This window comes from Dipodomys ordii, unplaced genomic scaffold (assembly GCF_000151885.1).
Source record: "Dipodomys ordii isolate 6190 unplaced genomic scaffold, Dord_2.0 Scaffold2, whole genome shotgun sequence".
In the NCBI taxonomy this organism is placed as follows: Eukaryota; Metazoa; Chordata; class Mammalia; order Rodentia; family Heteromyidae; genus Dipodomys; species Dipodomys ordii.
In genome coordinates, this window is record NW_012267218.1 from 1,780,877 (window position 1) to 1,792,109 (window position 11,233).

At 42.3% G+C, this 11,233-nt stretch overlaps 1 protein-coding gene across 1 annotated transcript; it reads right to left on the reverse strand.

Annotated features, from left to right (window-relative positions):
- Positions 1-3,578: 3,578 nt before the first annotated feature.
- On the reverse strand, positions 3,579-11,184 carry Eif5 (eukaryotic translation initiation factor 5). The gene is made up of 10 exons (XM_013015220.1): positions 10,677-11,184; positions 10,479-10,560; positions 10,014-10,186; positions 9,686-9,797; positions 8,800-8,942; positions 8,387-8,545; positions 7,933-8,094; positions 7,502-7,666; positions 6,552-6,686; positions 3,579-5,645 (listed from the first exon to the last, which is right to left on the reverse strand). Exons 1-10 carry the CDS (start codon positions 10,746-10,748, stop codon positions 5,556-5,558), a joined length of 1,293 nt encoding a protein of 430 aa, XP_012870674.1. The 5' UTR covers positions 10,749-11,184; the 3' UTR covers positions 3,579-5,555.
- Between the last annotated feature and the right edge of the window lie 49 nt (positions 11,185-11,233).

Here is an 11,233-nt window from a genome sequence, read left to right on the forward strand (position 1 = left end):
TTCAGCTCAAGGCGAGCGCTCTACCACTTGAGCTACAGCGCCACTTCCGGTTTTCTGGTGGTTTATTGGAGATAGGAGTCTCACGGTCTTTCCTGCCCGGGCTGGCTTTGAACCGCGATCCTCAGATCTCAGCCTCCTGAGTAGCTAGGATTACAGGCGTGAGCCACCGGCGCCCGGCCCTTTTGATTTTTTGTTGAGAGATCACCAGCCATGAGGAAAAAAAGCTCATGCAAGAGCCTAGCTTTGAGGTTCAAGCCCTGGTTCCCCTACACACAAAAATCAAGCACATCCGTCAATTAAGTTGACCCCAAGTATTGTTTGGATGACAAACACATCACAGATCTTCAAAACCCCATAGTTCCAATATGAAGCAGAAGCTGTGTGTTGGCAATCAGCAGAACTGAGAACTTGCCAAATGGACATGCATCTGTACTCCCTACTTGATTATAAAATTATAGTTTCCCTGAATGTTCCTCAGGTTGCTTTGAATAAAAGCTCAATTTTCCCACCTAAGAGGTGCATGAATGTATAGAAATTTACGTATAGCAAGTACTTCATGTGGTTCCCTCAGAGCTCTAAGGACTTAATAACTGTATTATTAATATTAGTGATCCTTGATTAGTATATTATGATATGCTTTAAAAAAAATCCCCCCAAAGCCCAAAACACCCAAGTGCACAAAAACATAAAAAAGCACATGAGGATCCTACTGTATTAATTGTATAAACCATGCATTAAAGAGGTTTGTTCAATTTTTTTGAGTGCTAGGAACTCAGTGCCTCATGCTCTTACTTGGCTTTTTCATTGAAGATTGGCACTGGCACCACCCACCTGAGCCACATCCCTACTTCCATAACGTTCTATCATTGCAGCACTGGAGTTTGAACTGATGGCCTAGGTTTGCTAGGCAGAGACTCTACCACTTGGAACCACACCCTCCACCAAGTCCTTTGTGGCATAAGGAATTGAACCCAAGGTTTCATGCCCGCTAGGCAAGCACTCTTACCACTAAGCCACATTCCCAGCCCAATACTGTCATCAGTATTAAGGGGAGGAGGGGGGGGAGGAGAGAAGATTGGAGGTGGATATTTGCAGCTGTTATAAGGGAACCCAAGAGGACATGGCTTGGTCTATCACTGCAGATTGTGCTGCTGATGGCAACCACTTTTGGGACATCAGAGCTACTTGAAGCAGAGATGATAGCTTGCAAGTTCACAGCCAAGAGTGGCTTTCCTTTTGGTTGCCTACTGCCTTTGCCTGGTTACTGGGGTACCTGCTCCATCTAGAGGTCTCAGCACGTAAGTTCCCAAGTTTCCACTACTTCCTCAGCCAGGCACCTCCTCTAAAGAATGCATGTTTCTCAGTAGGATTTCTTAAGAGCTTCAAGTAGGTTAACATCTCCCCCAGTTAGAAAATAATTATCTGGGGCTGGGAAGGTGGCTCAGTGGTAGAGTGCATGAGGCCCTAGGTTCAACTCCTCAGCACCACATAAGCAAAAAGAAAAAAGCCAGAAGTGGTGCTGTGGCTCAAGCGGTAGAGCGCTCGCCTTGAGCTGAAGAGCTGAGGGACAGCGCCCAGGCCCAGAGTTCAGGCCCCACAACCGGACACCCCCCCCAAAAAAAAAACATTATCTTCAGGAAAACCCTTGGCAGACAGAATCCAGCTTTTAAGGTTCTGTTCTGTAGAATAACCAAAAGGCAGGCACTGAGCTAATCTAATCCCTACCTTACCTTGGGGTTAGTTGCCCATGTCCTAAGAATAAACTACTCCTCTATGCAGCCATTCCCTATACCCCAGAGCACACCTGTTATTTCTTGGTCATAATGCATCGAGATTTGACTCTAAAATGACCTCTGCTCCCATTGCAGGTAGATATATAAATGCCCATCTCCCACCTATGAGTAGAACTTATAGTCACTTACCCATGTCACCTAGAGTGTCATTAAAAATGCCAAGAAGCCAGGCACTGGTGGCTCACGCCTGTAATCCTACTCAGAAGGCTGAGATCTGAGAATCACAGTTCAAAGCCAGCCCAAGCAGGAAAGTCTGTGAGACTCTTATCTCCAATAAACCACTAGAAAACCGAAGTGGCACTGTGGCTCAAGCAGTAGAGCGCTTGCCTTGAGCTGAAGAGCGCCAGGACAGTGCCCAAGCCCCAGGACTGACAAAAAAGGAAGAGGTGGCTCACTCCTGCTATTTTAGCTATTCAGGAGGCTGAGTTCTGAGGTTGTTTCAAGCCAGGCTAGCCTAGAAAAGTCCATGAGAGTCCAAGCCCTTCCTTCAAGTCCCAGTACTAGAGACAACTGTTACTCGAAACAGTTAAAAGCTGATGTATCATTCCACACTGGTGGCCTCATGCCTGCAATCCTAGCTACTCAGGAGGGCTGACCTGAGGATCACAGCTTGAAGCCAGCTTGAACAGGAAGTCTGTGAGACTTACCTTCACTAAACTACCAAAAAACCTGGAAGTGGAACTTGGCCCAAGTAGTAGAGTGCTAGCTTTGTGCAAGAGCTCAAGGACAGGCTAGGAATATGGCTTAGTGGTAGAGTGCTTGCCTAACATTGCATGAAGCTGAGTTTGATTCCTCAGTACCACATACACAGGAAAGGATGGAAGTGGTGCTGTGGCTCAAGCAATGTTATTAGCCTTGTGCAAAAAGAAAAGCTCAGGGGCAGTGTCTCAGGCCCCAAGTTCAAGCCCTAGGTTGCTTTTTTTTTGGTTGTGGGGCTTGAACTCTGGGCCTGGGCACTGTCCCTAAGCTCCTTTTGCTCAAGGCTAGCACTCTACCACTTGAGCCACAGCACCACTTCTGGCTTTTTCTGCTTATATGGTGCTGAGGAATTGAACCTAGGGCCTCATGCATGCAAGGCAAGCACTCTGCCATTGAGTCACCTTCCCAGCCCAGAGCTCTTATAACTTTTTTTTTTTTGGGGGGGGGGTCTGGTCGTGGGACTTGAACTCGTAGGCCTGGGCACTGTCCCTCAGCTCTTCAGCTCAAGGCTAGCACTCTACCACTTGAGCCACAGTGCCACTTCCGGCTTTTTTCTTATATGGTGCTGAGGAATCAAACCCAGGGCCTCATGTATGCAAGGCAAGTGCGCTACCACTGACCCACCTTCCCAGCCCTTAACCATTTTGATTGGATGTAGGTGATTGACCTTCGGACATGTACCCACATCCCAGGGCCACGGGTACGAGTGAATAGAAACGCCAAGGTATTTCTTACCTTCCTCCCTAGTGCAAGGACTAGCCCTCCCAACCCCTTCTAGAAAACCCAACCAGTACCGAATGTTAAAGCAGTCATTCCTGCTCATAGACCTCTACTATACTCCATGGGTATAAAGCTCTCTATGTATGAAGTCTGAATTCCCTAGTAAGCACTTGAGATTTTAAGAAAAAGACCTTGTGTTCATAAAAGACACCAAACCTAAGGAAAGCCAGGAGCCAATGAGATGAGCAATGGCAAAGGCAGACAGACAAATGTCGCTGCAGGACATCCAAGTTCCAAGCAGCAGGCACAAAACAACTTTGATTATAAAATGGAAAGTTGACTTCAATATTAAAGCAGAGACAAAAATATCATTTTTAATTGTTTTAATCAAGTAATGTAGCTGTTTGAAACAAATTTTAAGACAATAGAGCAAAGTGAAGGATTACTCTATTAGGAGAACCTCTAAATAAAATCCAGATTGTGTGAATTTGAATTCCACTGAAATTTGGCACCAGACTTACCACTAGTTGAAGCCCAAACCCTTTCCTTAGAGAAGCTCTGAAAATTTCAACCAAAAGACTCTCAATAGCTTGCCACCAGGTATGCTGGTACACAATCTCAATAGCATAGCAAATAGGCCCTGCTGCAAAGTATTTCAAACCTAGGAGGTATGTGAGCTTGCAAAACCTTCTTTGCTGTGCGTTAACATATTCCCTTCTGGGTGCATATATATGGTTCCTGCTCCAAGTTCTCCAGACTCTATCACAAGGCAAATGAAGATAATCCAGTAAGATTGCTAGGTTTCAATTCCTGTTAATTATCAAGCTAACAAGGTTTTATTTTTATCAAATGTTTGTATAATTTCAATGTGAAAATTTTTTACATACATTTGCTATTAAAAGTCTCAATCTATGAGATGGGAGACAAAGGAGTAAAGTAAAAGGTATAAGCCAGTGCTTCACACAAAATTAACCACATGGACCCTTCAAAAGTCTTAGAATGCGCTTTTTGAGGGAAATTTAACCTTAAAGACGGTATAGTTAGAACCCTTATCAAGTGAGTTAACATCAGCTACTAGGGTAAGGAATTCATCTGGTTATGTCCGAGAGCCTGCCAGGACCTGCTGCCCTTGTACCACCTGCCACCCAGACTTTTCAGGTGCCCAGCCATATTCAATGTGAAGTAAAAAATATCCCAAGTCACACACCAAAATATATGCTTTGACTTGGAAGTATGATTTTAACTTTTGTTAAGTAGTTTTTCCCCCCAGAGAGGGGGTGGGGGAAATCAAGCTTGAAACAACAGTAACACTTATTTTGGCAAGATAGCAACAAAAACCTAAAAAGCATAGCTAGCTATATGTCCAATGTAAAAGGCATTAAAAAATAAACCATAATATCAGGGGGAAAAAAGAACACAACACAATATACAGTATGTCTAAACATTTTGAAATTATAATTTAGGGGTAAAAGCTGGAAAAAAAAATTGCTAAAGATTAAGTGCACCTTCTTTCCTGTTTCTCCCAAATAAAATCAGTTTACTATTTAATTACACCTCAAAGTTAAGTTTTCTCTCAGTACAAAGCAACCACTACATACACATAAAATACTTATTTATCTAATAATTTCCCTGGCTTATCCAACGTGCAATGCACATGACTCCAAATACAACAATTTGGGGCAAGGATACATGAACTGAAAAATCACAAGTTCAAATCTTTAAAACTTGTTCTTAAAAGGACACACAGGTCGTTTTTACTTCAGTAAGATGTTGCACTGTCCATCTGATTATCAGATTACCTTAATATAAAAGATTTAGGATGCCAACTCAAAGGGACTAAAAACTTAAAGTTCTCTATTTCTTAATGGCTGAATAAGATCATTACAAGCAAGTTTGTGTTTATATTCTGCTGAAGACTTTGATACAGTCTCAGCACATAACAATTACCAGGCTCCAAGGACCTATCAGGTTAAATGATAGCATAACATTTTTAAAAGGAGCCAGTTACTTCAGGATAAGCCATTAAGAGCCCAAAATCTGAAGAATGAACAAAATCAAATCTTTATTTATAACTGTATAAATGTGATCCAAATGTGTCCACCACTAGTTTTCCAAAAGAAACATGCTATTTAAATAAGCAAACTACATCTGCTCACTGGTGTGTATGGACTCCCTAGATGTCTCATTGGGCTTAATCACAGACCACTCACAGTAATAGATTTTTAGTATAAAGTGTAGCATGATGTTAAGCCATTTAGCTTTTGCACATACATGTTGCACTTCTGGCTGATAATGGAGGAAATTTTGCAGCATTACACTGTTAAGCTAAGTGGCATCCATCCTTTAAATGGCATCAATATCAATGTCATCATCCTTGTTGTCAGACTTCACAGTTTCAACTTTTGGTACACTGGCAGTCTTGGAATACACCACCTGGTAAATAAGTATTTTTATTAGTTGTAGGTCTTTGCCCAAACAAATCAGTATACTCAATGAATTGGCTCCTGGTGGTTCATGCCTGTAATGCTAGGGACTCAGGAGAAGGCTGAGATTCAGGAAGGCACAAAAATCCTCCAGATTCTATCTTCAAAATAACCAGCAAAAGAAAGCCAGGCTGGAAGTACGGCTCAAAAACGGTAGAATATGCCAGGTGCCAGTGGCTCATGCCTATAATCTTAGCTACTAAGGAGGCTGAGATCTAAGGATCATGTTCAAAGCCAGCCCGGGCAGGAAAGTCCAATAAATCCACTAGAAAACTAGAAAGTGGCGCTATGGCTTAAGCAGTAGAGCACTCGCCTTGAGCTGAAGAGTGCAGGGACAGTGCCCAAGCCCAGAGTTCAAACCCCACAACTGACCAAAAAAAAAAAAAAAAAAGGTAGAATACCATTTATGAAGTACAAGGTCCTGAGTTGAAATCCTAGTATACTCCACCCCTCACCCCTCAAATGGTCACAAATGAGAAAAGCTATAGATTTACCAATAAAAAATAAAACCCTCCCAACCTTTAGTATATAAGTATATTCGACCTTCCCCCTCCCCCCGTTATGGTCTCCATAGTCTGATACCTGGGGGGAAGACTTAATTTGTTGGGAATGTAGTTCAAAAGTAGAACAGTTGCCTAACTTACATCGGTCCTGAGTTGAATCCCCAGCACTGCACAAAAAACAATTACTCACCCTACCCCTCCATGCAAAAATATCTGCCACTAATTTCCCAAACTGAGACTATACTTTATGCATTTTTAATCTTAAATTTAGAATTGCCCATGTCACTTTGTACAACTAACTGTTCACAACCTTTTAACCTCACCTACTGCCAATACTAAACAATGTTTATTACCTCAATGTTTTCATCTTCATCTTCTTCTTCACCACCAGAAGATTCTTCCTCTGCCTCCTTCAACCATTTTATAAATGGTTCTGCTTTGACACGAATCTCTTTGGCAAGTTCTTTTGAGACATATTTCTTAGAGGCCTAAAAAAAGAAACCAAAAAAGAAAAAAAGTTCATAGTTTTTTTGGTCAGTCGTGGGGCCTAAGAGCTGTCCCTGAGCTCTTCAGCTCAAGGCTGGCACTCTACCACTTGAACCACAGCGCCACTTCCAATTTTCTGGTGATTTATTGGAGGTAAGAGTCTCAGATTTTTCGGCCTGGGCTGGTTTTGAACCATTATCCTCAGATCTCAGGCTCCTGAGTAGCCAGGATTATAGACGTGAGCCACCGGCGCATGGCTCAATATTCTTAACAAAACCTTAACAAGCTCTTAAAAGTTCACAATTTAGGGCCGGGGGAAGGTAGCTTAGTGATAGGTTGCTTGCCAAACATGCACGAAGCCCTAGGTTCAATTCTTCGGCACCATATAAACAGAAAAAGTGGCACTGTGTGGCTCAAGTGGTGGGGTGTTAGCTGTGAGCAAAAAAGCTCAGGGACAGTGGTTAGGATCGGAGTTAAAGCCCCAAGACATGCAAACAAAAACAAAATAAATAAACCCATTACAACTTAATGCTGGTAAGAAATGAGGTATTAGACCAGTGGCTCGCGCCTGTCATCCCAGCTACTCAGGAGGGTGAGAATTGCAGTTGGAAGGAAGGGCAAAAGTCTGTGAAACTTTTCTCCAATTAATCATAGAAAAAACTGGAAGTGGTGCTGTGGCTCAAGTGGTAGAGCGTTCAACTTGAGTCCAGAGACAGCACCCAGGCCCAGAGTTCAAGCCCCAAGAACAGGGAAAAAAAAAAAAAAGACATGAAGTATTAGGAATTACTAGTATTGAAAGTTACTATGTACTCCTTACCTTTTCTGACCAGCTGATGATGACCTCCTCTTCTAAAAGGTCTGCATCATACATCTCCTTCAAGATATGTGGAATCTTGGAGATGAGCTGAGCTTGATGCATTGCTACCACACACTCCAAACCATGAAGAAGGTATCGCTGTGCCTTTTTGTTGTTGTGACAAAACTGCAAAAAAGAAAAAAAAATTAAAAGTATTAACAAGCTTTTGTATAGGTTTAAAGTTAACACTGTATTTGCCAAGAATGTTTTGGTAAAGTATGTATGGCTCATTCAGAAGTTCTAAAAGTCAGTGCAAAGATCCCTACATTACTTATCTCTGGAGGCCTGCTTTTATCATTTATAGGATAATGAATGCAAAAAGGGGATTTAAAACAGTCCTCAGAAGGTCACATACTCATAATCTGGTGTGTTAGTACACCAAACTTGCTTACTCTTAGGAAATGGCGCCTGTATTTCTTAATTTGTTCTCTAATCTTCTCATTAAAAAGAACTTCAGTCAAAACAAGAGGACCCATGGCTTTCACATCTAGTCTTTCTGCTTCGGCGACTATTTCTTTGTCAGATGAGTCAATGATGCCCTCTTCTTTCTTTTTCTGGGAAAAAACAAACAAACAAACAAAAAAAACGGTGCAACATGCGTTCATCTCAGTACATTGGAGATACCAGTCTTCCTAATTTTTCTTCTAATTTATGATTTCTAAATGACACACAATTGCTAAAGATTGTCTGGAACTACCACCTCTCCCAAACATGTCTTCAATAAAAAAAAAGTGAAAACAGGCCATGTATACTCAAAATAACAACTGCCCAAGTAAATAAAATACCTAAAGGCTGAAACAAGAGGTGTGCTAAGTTCATTTTTACATCAAGCAAATATTATTTCACCTTAACAAAATCGAACAAGATATTGACACGTTCTTCTATGGTTCTTTCTAAATCATCACTGAGTGTCAGAACTTTTGCGTGGTCACTGATTTCATCCATTCTGCGCCTTTGAGCTTCCTCAGTTGTATCTTCCCCCCAATCATCATCTTCCTCTTCTTCCTGCTAACAAAAACAAAGACCTTTAGATCAGGTATTAAAATATACAAATACGATCTATCAAGTTGACAGTAAGTCTATTTCTCACTGAAATACATTTGATTTACCTTAATTCAAGCCACCAATAGCAAGTAGTCCCAATATACTGTTGTAATGTTCCAGTGAAGTATGGTTTTATTATGTCTGCCCACCTGAACCAAATGCCGGATACTTCATACAACTTCTGAGCCCACCGAAAGCCTGCACTTTGTACTCACCACAGCATGTGGAGGAGGACTGATTTCATTTGGTGGTGGAGGTGGTGGTGTCTCACTGCTGGATACAGAGCCATTTTCCTTGTCCTTGCCCTTTCTATTTTTCTTTTCTTTTTCTTTCTTTCCTGTACCACTGTCACTATTCTCTATAGGGAAATAGATGGGAAATGTCCTTCATAGGTTACAAAAAAAATGCAGCAACATCAAGTACTTAAATAACTGAGGATTAAGAAAGCTTAAATGGTGATGCTTTCAAGTCACCACCAGGTAGGTGGCCTCACCACTTAAAACTATTTACCTAAAGCAAGGCTGTATCTCAACTCAATTTTATTTAAGAGTATTGTTTAAGGGCTGGGAAGGTGGCTCAGTGGTAGAGTGCTTGCTTGCCTTGCATGCCTGAGACCCTGGGTTCCATTCCTCAGCACCACATAGGCAAAAAGAAAAAAGCCGGAAGTGGCGCTGTGGTGGCTCAAGTGGTAGAGCGCTAGCCTTGAGCTGAAGAGCTGAGGGACAACGCCCAGGCCCAGAGTTCAGGCCCCACAACCGGACCCAAAAAACAACAACAAAAAAAAGTATTGTTTAAGTCTATATAACGGCTTGTCTCATGGAGGAGAGAACACCGGAATAGGTTAGACTTTCTTACTATAGCAAGCTCAAATTGTGCCAGATAGTTTTGATTATCTGCCACAGAGTGTTGCTTGCAGTGCTTCAATGCCAGTGAAGCTCAAAGAGGCAATTCTCATTTACCAAACAGTAGATTCCTACTGTGGGCTCCCGTCATAATGGTTTACAGTGAATATCTCAATCCAATGTAACAAGTCCTTCGCTTCTGTTTCCAACCATTAGCTGCTTTACATTAAGACCTCAGAAGTTCATTAGGAAGACTTACCAGGTGGGTTTTTGAGAATGAATGTGCAGAGTTTATGATGTGTGTCAAGCATGCCTCGATAGCCACAGGCTTTACAAGAATTACCTATTGTTTGCTTCTTTGGATTGACATGCTGCCAAAAAAGCAAAAAGTATGTCATCAATAATACAAGACGAAAGTTCTTAATGAATTTGTAGAAGAGATAACTAAAACACTAGCTTCACATACAAACTTTGCTCCATACTGACTCAATACTGCCAGTCAATTGTGCTTGAACAGCAACAGACTGTTATAACAGAACCCACCAGAAAAAATACTGTTTCTTTACTTAAAAATCTGAAATACTCACCAGATCTGTTTCAGGATTCTCACACTCTGGACAGAGAACAAATTTTTTAATGAATCCATCCAACATGTCTTGCAGCTTATTCGCCTCATGAGATCCATTGACAATGTAACGGTCATTCTTAACATCAAACTGGGTCTGTGCTCCCAGCTCACAACCAAAATATTTGGTGGGATCTATTTGAAGAAAAGGTTTGACTCATTATAATTAACTAACTGCCTGCCTAAGCAACCAAATTTATACAAAACTGATCATGTTTTAAAATTATGGGGCTAATGAAATGTGTTGCTTTGGTAGTTTAGTGAATCGGTGGCAGCAACCAATCAATTGGCTTAACCAAGGCTCCACACTTAGTCCTTAAGCTAACAAGCTCATAATCCAGACAAAAATTTACAGTAAAACTCAAAGATTTGTCAGGATTATTTCTGTAATATACCTGTTCAGGCTTCTCAAAGAAGCTTTACTTACACGTTGGAGGCCGATTAAGCGCCTTTGCAACGTCAACCATGTTGACTATAACTGTCTTGATTCCATTTCCTTTGCCCTCAACCTAAAGGAAATAAGAATTTTTAGTTTCCTTGTGTCTTCCCTGTGAATGCAATCTTTCAAAGCTAAGGCAGAGAGCGCTCCGGACTGAGCTGCCACCAAGATGAAGACGGACATTACCTTGGCAATCAGACGGGGCATCTTGTAGCGATAGAACTGGTCTGACACACTGCGGTTGACGTTGACAGACATTTTGGCTTATTAGTGGCTTTATCAATAAGATGAAGAGATCTTTGATTGCAACTTTTTGGTATCTTCTGTCTGGAGAAGAAGGGATGACATAAACGACTGCAAGAGTTCTCGGTCTCTGACATGAAAAAATTTTCGCCGCTGAGGCTGTGAGCTTCTTGCTTGTATGCTATGTTTCCCCAATACAGGTACCAATGGCTGCGCAACAGCTCTGAAAGAGAAAGGAGAAACACACACAAATGTCCTCGCAGGCTTGCCACGGTTCTTGCCCGGAATGCCTCCCCCCGCCCGGGTCAGGCCCCAGTGAACTCCTCGGCGAGGTGGCAAAGCTTCCGAGCTGCGGTGGCGGGGCAGGTGACATTCTCGGGGAGCAGGCCACCATCTTGGCCGCGCCGGCAGGGAAACGCCTGCCTCCACCACACCACACGGACCGCGGCCTCGGCCGCGCGGGGGCCCGGCGCGCCCCGCACGTCACCGAGTGACCGCGT